This window comes from Phaseolus vulgaris, chromosome 9, assembly GCF_051622355.1.
Source record: "Phaseolus vulgaris cultivar YP4 chromosome 9, ASM5162235v1, whole genome shotgun sequence".
In the NCBI taxonomy this organism is placed as follows: Eukaryota; Viridiplantae; Streptophyta; class Magnoliopsida; order Fabales; family Fabaceae; genus Phaseolus; species Phaseolus vulgaris.
In genome coordinates, this window is record NC_143506.1 from 19,218,483 (window position 1) to 19,230,758 (window position 12,276).

Genomic DNA, 12,276 nt, shown 5'->3' on the forward strand with positions numbered 1-12,276 from the left:
TACTAAGAACTTATATGAGAAATAACACTAATAAAATAACACTACTAACTACAAAAAATTATTAAATAAAAATTAATTTAAAAAAATATTAATTAAATTAGATAATTATTGGTATGTAAAGTAAATTTTATTATTATTAATAATTTATAAATTGATATCTAATTAGTTAATTAATTTTTATATTTAAAATTAAAGATGTTATATTTAAATTTAAATATAATTAAATTTAAGAAGTATAGAAAGATGAAAAAAGAGAAAGGATAAAAAAAAGGTTAGAAAAATGGAAGGCATTAAAACACAAGTTTCTACATTAAAATCAGCTTTATTTGGACACATGTGATTAGTATTTTAATTTTCTTTTGACATAATTTCTGCAAGTATATGAAAGATACACAAACAAACTGTATAGAAATATCTATACCTATATAAATTTTGAACATTTTATAATTTTATAAGTTAACAAAAGCAGTTTTTTTATTTTAAAATTTATTTTATTTGTTCTCACTTAACTGATAGGAGAGTAGAGAGATTGCTACGTTAATTTTATTTTGTTGTTATCAGCTAACTTAAATGGGAGGAGAACCATTACTTTTATGTTTTAAAATGATATTCTTCTTTATTAAATAAATTTTTTTTTAATTTTATTTTATTTGTTCTCACTTAACTGATAGAAGAGTTGACTTGTGTTAATTTTATTTTATTTGTGTCACTTAAGTGACAGAAGATTGATTCTCCTCTTTAAAACTATTATTAGAAGCAATTTTGAATGTATAAGAGTTTTTAATTTTTTTCTCTTTTATTTTATCTCTCCCTTTTCTCAAATCTCTTAAAACCTAATAACATATTTCTTATAGATACAAATACACATGTATTTATATTTAAATATATATAATAATAATAAAATTAAAAACTAAAAAAATCCGGATGAACCACTGTGTTGTGTTCCCGTAGTATTCTATAAAATCCACACACAATTTATATATTATATATTATTGTAAAAATAATATAATTTTTAACTTTTTAATATTTAAATTAGATTTTATAACAATTACGGTTGACATAGATATAGTTATACTCCAATAAGATAAAGTTAAGAAAACAAGGCCATGAATATTAAAATCGTGAAAAACAAAAAACCTTTTTCGCAATTGAAGAAGATTTACATAGAAATTCATATAATCAACCTTTTTTTAATGCAATTGATTATATTTTAGTATAATCAATTATTTCTTTAATATAATTATAATTACATTTTATTATAATAAAATAAATAATTAAAATATTTTTTAAAATAATAAATAGAATAAATTTATTTTAATTGTAAAATATAACTTTTTATTTATTAAATTCTATAATAAATTTTATTTTTTAATTTTATTTTAATTTCAATTTATATTTTATAATTTTTTATATTAAATTATTTTAAAAATTAATTTGCATTTTTTAAATGACATACACTTTTTTTTCAATTATATCAATTAAATTAACAATAAACTTTCCACTTATTTCTTTTTTCACTTATTACTATTTCTCTTTCTATTTAAACAACTTTAGTTTCTAACTTTTTTTTTATATAAATTACATTTTCTTCTCAAATTAAATGAACAACATTACAACAACAAAGGAAGAAAACTCCAAATATACATTAATTATATTAGTATTTTGAGTAGGTTATACCCAGTTACACCAACCCAACTATAAATGTTTACTGCATCATTTTCCAAGTTTGAAGTTAAATTGACAAAATGGTAGATAAAGTACACCACTTCCCAACTCTCTTTATGCAGAACACAACAACTTACACACACTCACACAAATAACACTTTGGAACTAAAAATAAAACAATATTTACAATTTATTTATTGTTTGAAGATAATATATATATATATATATATATATATATATTTATATTATTAAGGGAAACACACACTCATGTTTGTGTACGTGCATTTTTTTATTATTTATATATATTAAAATTTGAATAAATAATATTATTGTTTGTAAACTTATATTAATAATATAAAATTTTAAAACTAATAATCTATGACTAGAATTACAAAATAACCAAGATAAATTAATAAGAATAAAATAAAAAAATTAAAATTATATAATATCAATTAAAAAATATGAGTTTAAAATAGTAACGTATCAATTTCTTCGTTCTTATGTATTGAAAAATTGACCTCATAACTAAAATGTTATGAATTAAGAGATAAAAAAAATATACAATGTAAAAAATAAAAAATATACTGCAACTTTAATGTTTCTTTTGGATTGTGATGTTCTTTCCTTTTCATCATGTGCACTCATGTACTATGATGAAAAGTTGTGGTTGATTGAAGATATAATATTGAAAATGAATATAAATGCACAAGAGACTAAACTTCTCATGAAGAGTGGCTTTGGTTTTTCAAGCCAGATGAACCAATGCTTTTGTGGTTTTTTTAATAGGCTCCATGACTTTCTTCACTCTATGTATTTTTAATTTTTTGTTTTTTATCTTACTCTTCCAACCCTTTCCAATCCTTTATATAGATTCAATTACCATTTTTTTTTCACATGTGCATCATCTCACACATGTAAAAAAAACTAATTTCACCAATAACTTCTTTTAAAAAAAACACACAATGTATTGTTGTTTATTTAATAACTAAAAAAGTGAAAAAAATATCCTTATTAAAATAATAAAATAAAATACTATTAATATAAAAATAAAATAAAAAACAATTGTGTAAAATAAAGCCGGTTATAAAAACAATCTATTAAAAAAATTGCTTTATCTCTATCAACTACTCTATAATTCTGTTATTATTCAATTTAAATTTAAAAAAACTGTTTGATAACTACTTATTAATTATTCTTTTAAATTATTTTATTTAAGTTAAAAAAATTGTTTTGTAATTACTCTATCAAAATAACAGAACTCATAACATATTCTCTCCTAATTAAATAAATAGAACACACAATTATAAGATATTCAGAATAATTATTTCTGATGTAGTGTCCTTATACTTTTGAAAAGAAAAAAAAAAAAAAAAACACATCTTCAATCATTCAATTCGATAAAAAATAAAAATCGAATCCAGAAAGATAAATGACAATAAATAATATAAAATTTTAAAGTTAAAAAATTGTTTTATTAATTATTGAAATTACAAAATAATTCAAAATAAATTAATAAAATAAAATAAAAATATTTATAAAAAAATTATACTAAAAAATCCCCGTTATATTTATATATATATATAGATATATATATATAGATATATATATATAGATATAGATTATTAAGTGTAACCATCTTTGGTACATAAGTGGCAATCTAACGAAGTGCAATCCCTATAAAATGCTTATTTTTTAAAAATTAGGAAAAATGAAATAACAAATCTCTATCCATGTTTATGTCTCTGTACCTGAAATCTAGAACTACAAAGAATCCTTTCATTTTTGTTTCCCTCCATAGATCTCTAAAATTTCTTCTCATCAAACCCTTTTGGGTTGATCCTATCTCCCTCTTTATTTATTCATCGTCCAATCCATTTTTTTTTTCGATTTTTTGCTACCATTTTTTTAACTAAATTTCATAATCTGCCCTGATCGATGATTCTGGAACCTTCATGAGTCTCCCTCTTCCTCATGGGCCTGCACCATCCTTACCATGCCTGAGCTGCGTACCCGAACACGCAGAAGCCGACTCGTAGACAACGCAAACGCGAACCCAATCATTCAGCCAACCTCGCCGGCGGCCGCCAGAGCTCGAAGGAGGAAGACATCCGCCGCGGCTGCCCTAAGCCGGAGGAATCGGAGAGAGAACAACGCGATCGCTGCCGCCAATGAAATCGTGAACGATTACGCCGGTGTTGTTCGCGAAGCCAGAAATAGAAATATAAATTTGGAAGACGAGTTAGGAGAGAAAGAGAATAACAATATTAAGGTTTCGGTTAGGGTTTTTGAAGAGGAAGACATGGATGAAGACGATAGCCGTGGCCGCAGCGCAGATAAGGCTCCCGGAGCTGAAGATGAAGGTGGCACTGCTCCTCTTCCGGAGAAGGTGATTTTAGTTTCACATCTTTTCTTTGTAGTTTGAGTTCTGAAAAATGTACGAGAGCATAACTTTATTTGTTCAATGTTCAACTTAGATGTCTTGTTTATCTTTGTTATTTTCTTTTCTGTTTTGGAACACTGAACATCTTACAACAGCTTGCATGCTAAATAGTCCTATTTTGCTGCTCTGAGCTCAAGTTTGGTTCTTAGATTTATTTTGTTATTGATGTTTCTAAGCTTTGGATGATTGAACTAAAAATGATAAACCAAGGGTATGGAATGATTTTTGTAGATGTTGAAAACTAATCTGTTGTGTATTTTTGTTTGCAACAGGTTCAAGTTGGTGGTTCTCCGTTGTATAGAATTGAGAGAAAACTTGGGAAGGGAGGATTTGGGCAAGTCTATGTTGGTCGGCGGATGGGAGTTGTGAATTCTGGCGAACGGACTGGTGCTGGTGCTGTTGAGGTATGGTGTTAGCATGTGAACTTTGATTTAAATTGTATTTGACTGATGCATATTTCATTTGTTGATATCCACGTGTTGCTCTAATGACTGTAGATAGCCTTAAAATTCGAGCATAGAAGCAGCAAGGGGTGCAATTATGGACCACCATATGAGTGGCAGGTTTACAAGTGAGTTGAACTTTTTTTCCGACGTGATGGAGTTGCTCTGCTATGGTTTCACTTTGTTATGGATATGAAGTGCTAACTATTCCGTGATTATATCTTGTAGTGTATTAGGCGGTAGTCATGGTGTACCACGAGTGCATTTCAAGGGACGACAAGGTGACTACTATATTATGGTATGTGCTCATGAATTTTTAATTGATGGGCGGAGGCTTCTGGTTGTCTCTAAATGTTTTATAACTACACTTTACATACAGGTCATGGATATGCTTGGCCCCAGTCTGTGGGATGTTTGGAATAACAACTCACACACGTGAGTATCTATGTGAAATATTGATGTGTAATTATTCTATTTTTCTTAATGTTAGAGCTTTTATTGAATAGCTAACTTTTGTTTCTTTTTACTTTTGGATTTCAGCATGTCTACTGAAATGGTTGCATGTATTGCAATTGAGGCTATCTCCATATTAGAGAAGATGCATTCTAGAGGGTGGTTATTCTTTTCCTGAATATGTTTATTTGTTTCTGGTTTTTGTTTTCATTAACAGGTTGGTTACAGTTCAGAATGCTTCTATACTGTGACCATATGTTATTGTTTTGCTGTTCTCTGTTTATCATGTTAGAAAAACATGGTCAATCATTTGTTGTTACCTTTTGGTGACATGATGATGGAGAAACATCTTATTTCTCTGATTGAGCAGCATTTATATTTATAAAATGATTTGGAAATATAAAATTTGGATCTGTTCTTACTTTTGATTAGGAATTTTGGATTTTATTTTATGTATGCTTGTGTTGTTTAACTAAATTGCATATTGAGTATATTGAACACATTTTGTTGCAAGAACATTTCATCATTCTGTCATTATTGCAGATATGTGCATGGTGATGTAAAGCCTGAGAATTTTTTGCTTGGACCCCCAGGAACTCCAGATGAAAAGAAGTTGTTTCTGGTTGATCTTGGATTAGGTAAGTACACTGGATTACCCTTGATATGTCCCTTGTCAATGAACATGTGTCAAATTTCTCATAATCTGGACTCATATCGCATTCCCAATTTATCTACCCAGCAACTAGGTGGCGTGATAGTTCGACTGGCCTTCATGTTGAATATGATCAACGTCCAGATGTTTTTAGGTAAATTATTTGTTAAATATCTATAAACCTTAGTCAACATGCAGGTATTGAATGATTTTGAGAGCAATATTCTTGCCACAGGGGCACAGTTCGTTATGCTAGTGTGCATGCTCATCTTGGTAGAACAGGTAGCAGGAGAGATGACTTAGAATCTCTTGCTTACACTCTTGTCTTCCTTCTTCGTGGTCGGCTTCCCTGGCAAGGATATCAGGTTATAACTATTTCAGATATAATCATTTTAGTACTGATTCCTGATGGTAAATAAAAATATGATTCTTATGAAACTTGTTGTTACAGGGAGAAAATAAAGGGTTTCTTGTCTGCAAAAAAAAGATGGCCACCTCTCCAGAAACTTTGTGTTGCTTTTGTCCTCAACCTTTCCGGCAGTTTGTTGAATATGTAGTGAATTTGAAGTTTGATGAAGAACCAAATTATGCAAAATATATATCCCTTTTTGATGGAATTGTGGGCCCAAATCCAGATATCAGACCAATAAACACCGAGGGTGCTCAGAAGGTACTTCATGCTATTATTACTTTATAGAGTTTACTATTTATTGTTTGCACTTTTAAAATCTGACTCGCACTACCCTTTTTGGGCTATTATTGTGTAGCTTATATGTCAGGTTGGACATAAGAGGGGGCGATTGACCATGGAAGAGGATGATGATGAACAACCAAAAAAGAAGGTTCGAATGGGAATGCCTGCTACACAATGGATTAGTGTTTACAATGCTCGTCGACCAATGAAGCAAAGGTTTTCTTCTGATGTTAATTATGTTTTTGCAAGCGATTTTAAAATGACAGAGCCTAAAGATATATCTTTTGGTGTAGGTATCATTATAATGTTGCTGATGTGCGGTTAGCCCAACACATTGATAAAGGGAATGAAGATGGTTTATTTATCAGCAGTGTGGCTTCTTGTACTAATCTTTGGGCACTCATTATGGATGCTGGCACTGGTTTCACTGCACAAGTTTATGAACTCTCCTCCTACTTTCTTCACAAGGTTGGCTATTTCATGTTTCAGCAGTGGCATTATTTTGATGCTGGCGATATCATAGTATTATGTTTGTAACTATATAGTTTTATCTGTATTATATTTTGCTATTTTTGTTTTGAACTTAATGTAAGTTGACAAATTCGTCTATCTGTTTTAATAGGAATGGATTATGGAACAGTGGGAAAATAATTATTACATTAGTGCCATAGCGGGAGCTCATAATGGAAGTTCATTGGTTGTAATGTCTAAAGGTTAACATCCCTGAAGTCATTATTCTGTGTATTGTGTATCTGGGATCGTACTAGCCTTGACTTTTGATGATCCCTTCTTTTGCACATTTTGACTGATTGTGCTTAAGCTGTATTCTTATTTTTATTGTTTGATTGATCCTTATAGGTACACAGTACGTACAGCAATCCTATAAAGTCAGTGATTCATTTCCGTTTAAGTGGATCAACAAAAAATGGAGAGAAGGATTTTATGTCACTGCTATGGCCACTGCTGGCACTAGATGGGCAATTGTTATGTCACGTGGAGCTGGTTATTCTGATCAGGTCCTGCATTTTAAAAACTCGTTTGTAATTAAGAATCCTTGTGGCATTGAAGAAATTCATCTGATTTTTATATATATTCTTCTCTCCATGCTTAATGTCAGGTTGTGGAACTTGATTTCTTGTATCCCAGTGAAGGTATTCATCGAAGGTGGGATAATGGTTATCGCATCACCTCAACTGCTGCAACATGGGACCAGGCTGCTCTTGTTCTTAGTGTTCCAAGAAGAAAACCAGCTGATGAAACTCAGGAGACACTACGCACATCTGCTTTTCCTAGTGCTCATATTAAGGTAAACAGTGCATTTTATTTTCCTTTATTCACTATCATTCTACGATCATACTTTTTGACATTTGATATTTTGTTTCTGCAGGATAAATGGGCAAAGAATCTCTATATTGCATCTATTTGTTATGGGAGAACAGTGTCATAACCTGATGAATTGAGATTGCTGGCTGAATTCTGACCACTGGCACAATCCTGCTTCCTCTTACTTCTAGTTGGGAACTGAAGATGCTCTCTGACCCCTTTTCTGAACAATGCAGTTCAGCATTAATGTATGCTAAACTTACTTTATGGTCACCATCACATATCATGATGCAAAACCTGTGCACTGTATTTCAGCTGTCAAAAATACTTGAGTTATGAGTAAAATTAGATTGTCAATTGGGAAGAGTCTTTTGATACAAAGTTTGTACAGATCTGAACAGTAATTACTATGTTGAAGGCATTTGCACAGGTTAGGCTTTTGTTTATTGATGATATTTAACAAATATGAACTAAGATTTTCCAGTGGGAACTGGACATTTAAGCTTTGCACCTTGTACTTGGCCCTCTTTATCCCAGTCACTTTTGACTTAAATCTACTTCTGGGCTTCTTCATGTCTGAATTTGACGAATTGAAAGTTGTATATTTTGGCAGTGGTTTGTAGTTGTTTGATCATTGTCATCATCATTATTATTATGGCTGCTGCTTTTTTTCTTTTTGTGATAGTTTACTCCCAACTCTGATTTGTGAGTACATCTATTGAAATTTAAATGGTATTAGTCTAACTGAAGTGAAGGATCCGGATGCTTTAGTTCCAATTTTTTTCAAGAAATATGTTTACTATTTTTCTGTTTTGCTTTGAAAATTGTTTTTGCACTATCAGTTTGCTACTTTTGAGAATACCTTACCGTTATGACTGTTTTTAATAAAGAAAGTTGTGGTTCCTACATTTTTAATCTATTTGATTGTTTTGAATGGAAGCTAAGTAAGCATTATCTCAGTTACTAGATGTTTCAAATATTTGCCATTTATTTGTGTCGGTAATGATGACTTGAAAATTTTACTTCTATTATTCTAATTACTTCTTTTGGTTTCCGAAGTATACATGATGGGCTTCTCCTGGTCAGTCGTTCTATATGACTAGGGGTGATCATTTTATTGTTCTAACAACAAACATTGCAAGGTGCACATTTGATTCTCTTGAGAATTTAGCTGTCATGGAAGCACATCTTGGAAGATAACTTCTGTACCTCTTCAATATTGATTTGTATATTTCCTGGGTTACTTGGACGTGTGAAGCAGGTAATTAATTCTGCTGCTATTATTATTCAACTTCTTATATTGTGCAGCTGAAAATTCATGTAGCTTGTTTAATATAGATATACTATATATGAATGAAACATTTAGTGTTCATCTGGCCTGGTTGCATTGGCTGTTTGTCAGGTTACTTCTCATTTTTCTTGCTCAATAGGAATTCAGGCTGTTTGGACCATATATTTAACTTCCATGGCTATCGGAACTTGCAGATTTTAGTTGGTCCTTGCAATGTCATGTTGCTGGAGCAACCTATATGATCAAGGAAATCAGAAGCTGTTCAAGGAACTGTTTTTTTTGGAACTATTTGCCTTATGTTATTCTCCTTTTGTTAATATTTGGATTTTCTTGGGGAATCTAGGGGGTGGCTTGAACTTTAAATTTATGTTCCAATAATATCAAAATGGCTGTATGTTGAATGTCACACTACTACAATTATTGAAGGTCTCAGAAATAGTTGTCACCATGAGATGTTTGGTTATGGGCTTTTTAAATTTTATTTTTTTTCTAATTGCTAATATAGATGTGATTTTCCGGGGTTAATTTGGTGTACAAGTGGTGGTACTCACATTTTTCATGCTGAATAGGAATTCAGGTTGTTTGGACCATATATTTAATTTCCAAGGCTATCGCATCTTGCATATTTTGGTTGGTCCTTGCAATGTTATGTTGCTGGAGCAACCTATATGGTCAAGGAAATCATAAGCTGTTCATGGAACTGGTTTATTTGGAACTATTTGCCGTATGTTATTCTCCTTTTTTTAGTTTTTGTCTTAGGGGGAATCTAGAGGGTGGCTTGAACTTTAAATTTATGTTCTAATAATATCAAAATTGTTGTATGTTGAATGTCACTACTACAATTATTGAAGGTCTAGAAGAGAAATAGTTGTGTCACCATGAGATGTTTGGTTATGGACTTTTTAAAATTAAAAGTTTCTCTAATTGCTTATATAGACGTGATTTTCTGGGTTATTTTTGGTGTACAATGGTGGTACTCAGGTTAGAACCTATGATTTTCTATATGCTACCCAGCCCTACCACTCGGCTGGCCCTGGTGCGTTATTTCTCGCATCCTTTTCATTAAAAAATGGTATACTTTTAGTAATTTTACGAGCTTTTCTCCTAAAGTTATGTGATCTGTCATCTGTTTCTAAGTGAAGGAATAGTCCATAAAAGGTTAGGCTGAGTGTAAGAGTGTCCTTTAAGTGTTGACTTTTGGAAACTGATAAAATGGAGAGCCTCCCTCCCCCAATTTGCTTTTCTTTTCCCAAATGCAATATTTTAAGAAATGTTGATGTAATAATTAACTACACAGCAGTATGAAACATTATCATGTTCTAGATTCGGAACCATTGTTATCGATTGACAATATGAATATGACAATATGATGGTTTGTTTGTAATAGTTATTCGGGATGATGCAATGGTATCCACTAAACTGAGTCAGCTGTCTTGCCTTGATGGTGACTGTGGAACATATTGACGAGTGTCCCGTGGGGGAAGGAATTCCTTAGTTTATGTCTATGGACTACACATAAGCCATATTTATTATATGCTTTTTATATGGTAAAGTCATTTCATGTTGAGTGTCTATTTGATTAGGTGTTCCCCGGGTATTCAACAAAGTGAAAATGCAAAAGTCCGAATTCATACCACTTTGATTCAGATATCGGAAAAGCGGTGAATTATTGTGGTATGGAGGGTGTGAAGTTGGGGATCTATTGCCTGCTCTGTTTTGTTGTTGCTTTTTAAAGCGAATCATTGTATTTTGGAGGATAAAGTGTGTATTGTTAGGTAATTAGTAGTTAAGGGTGTGATAATGATATGGATAATGTATAATAAATTTTGTAGTTAACTATAAACTAAAATTGATGAGTAAATAGTGTGCTTTTGTTTTTTGTAGTATTCTTTTAATGTTTGCCTATTTTGAATCTTGCATGGAATAGGCCATGCCATGGTTTCAACCAATTCAAGCAGCCATAACCTTCAAAAAAGAACGGGTCACCTAATATATTCCTTTCGAGTAATGACTTGCCTGTGTGAAGAAAGTAACTTAAGGTCCAATTCTTCAGAAACTATTTTTCTCTGAGGATAATTATTATTTTTCACATAATTGAGTTACATAAATTTGTTTTCTAAAAAATTGGAATAATATTTTGATAAAATGCCTAGCATAATCTTTTTACTAAAAAAAACTTTCTGCTTTAAGTAACTATTGTTTTAATCACTTAAAATAGTTTTATGGTTTCATAAGCTGTTACAAAATTAAATTTTCAAGTGTTCTTTTCTGTATAATCAAAATGCGAACATGAAGTTGGAGGAGCTGTGCTTATGATGGTAATAAAAAAATTGAAAGAAACTGACATTAATGATTTTTTTGTTTCCAAGTATGAGGAGGGGGAGGGAAAGATTGAGTGAGTGTTTTTTTGTTTGTTTGAATGATTTTGAGAGTGAAGATGTGAATACCGAAGATAGTGGAAGTCTTTTTTATTTTTTATACAAATGTAGAGATTTTTAATGATTTATGTGAGATTTGTATTGTACTCAAATATTCTAGTGGATATTTTATTACAATTTATAAAATTAAATATTATATGAATTTATTTAATAATTTTAAAAATATTTAATAATACTATAATAACAACATATAATTATAAATAATAAAATTATAATATTAATAAATATATAATTATATAATTATATAAAATAATAAATAAATATTATTTTCATAAAATTTAACATTTAATAAATTTATTTAAATTTAACAAAAAATATATTTTTTAATTTTTTAAAAAAATATAAAGAATTATGAATATTATATATTAAAAAAAATTAATTGAGTCAAATCTACATAAAAAAATCATAATTTATTATTTAAATTTTTTTATAATAAAGATAAATTTATAAAGTAACAAATAATTTATTCTCTCCATATCTTTCAATCCAATTAACTTACATATCATTGACTCCTATATCATTCACTCCTCACAGATCCCTCCTCAATCCAAATACAATATAACTTGTATTTTGTAGGTTACTTTAATCTTAAAAATTCTTAAAATAAAATCAAAGACTAAGGTGTATATAAATGTATTAATAATGTTTTCCTCCTCCCACATGTAAGATCAACCTTTTGACCAAACCTATAAAATCAAGAGTATTAGAACATCTCATTATTTGTATATTTCTCTCTCAGGGTAAGTGATTAAAACCGACTGACAAATCAACCACACTGTCTTATTGAGAAGCTTCATTTCTTAATTTATTTATATAGCCCACATTTTATCAAATTTACTAATTCTTCTCCTGATGCATAGAACCTTAATTCTACTCA

At 30.1% G+C, this 12,276-nt stretch overlaps 1 protein-coding gene across 8 annotated transcripts; it reads left to right on the forward strand.

Moving 5' to 3' along the window:
• The first annotated feature begins 3,289 nt into the window (after window positions 1–3,289).
• LOC137820314 (Protein kinase family protein) lies at window positions 3,290–10,841 on the forward strand. 8 transcript variants are annotated; one of them, XR_011082604.2, is made up of 18 exons: window positions 3,294–4,051; window positions 4,378–4,509; window positions 4,603–4,676; window positions 4,777–4,846; window positions 4,928–4,983; window positions 5,089–5,160; window positions 5,545–5,639; window positions 5,741–5,807; window positions 5,889–6,018; window positions 6,105–6,323; window positions 6,421–6,563; window positions 6,641–6,815; window positions 6,970–7,060; window positions 7,206–7,363; window positions 7,465–7,653; window positions 7,735–7,918; window positions 8,730–8,931; window positions 10,349–10,841. XR_011082604.2 is itself a non-coding variant. In XM_068624342.1 (16 exons), exons 1-16 carry the CDS (start codon window positions 3,659–3,661, stop codon window positions 7,792–7,794), a joined length of 2,124 nt encoding a protein of 707 aa, XP_068480443.1. In that variant the 5' UTR covers window positions 3,290–3,658; the 3' UTR covers window positions 7,795–8,243. The 8 variants fall into 8 exon arrangements, 1 of the variants encoding a protein (XP_068480443.1); XR_011082600.2 differs by lacking the exon at window positions 10,349–10,841 and adding an exon at window positions 9,073–9,412 and having other exon boundaries at window positions 7,735–8,100; XR_011082601.2 differs by lacking the exon at window positions 10,349–10,841 and adding an exon at window positions 9,101–9,412 and having other exon boundaries at window positions 7,735–8,100.
• The last annotated feature ends 1,435 nt before the right edge of the window (window positions 10,842–12,276 follow it).

What these genes read in the sequence shown, in the direction of transcription:
- LOC137820314 (XM_068624342.1), top strand. Translation starts at nt 3,659, where the DNA reads ATGCCTGAGCTGCGTACCCGAACACGCAGAAGCCGACTCGTAGACAAC. An exon ending in ACACCGAGGGTGCTCAGAAG is followed by an intron (nt 6,324 to 6,420) that starts GTACTTCATGCT and finishes ATTATTGTGTAG; the next exon opens with CTTATATGTCAGGTTGGACA. An exon ending in CCTCCTACTTTCTTCACAAG is followed by an intron (nt 6,816 to 6,969) that starts GTTGGCTATTTC and finishes CTGTTTTAATAG; the next exon opens with GAATGGATTATGGAACAGTG.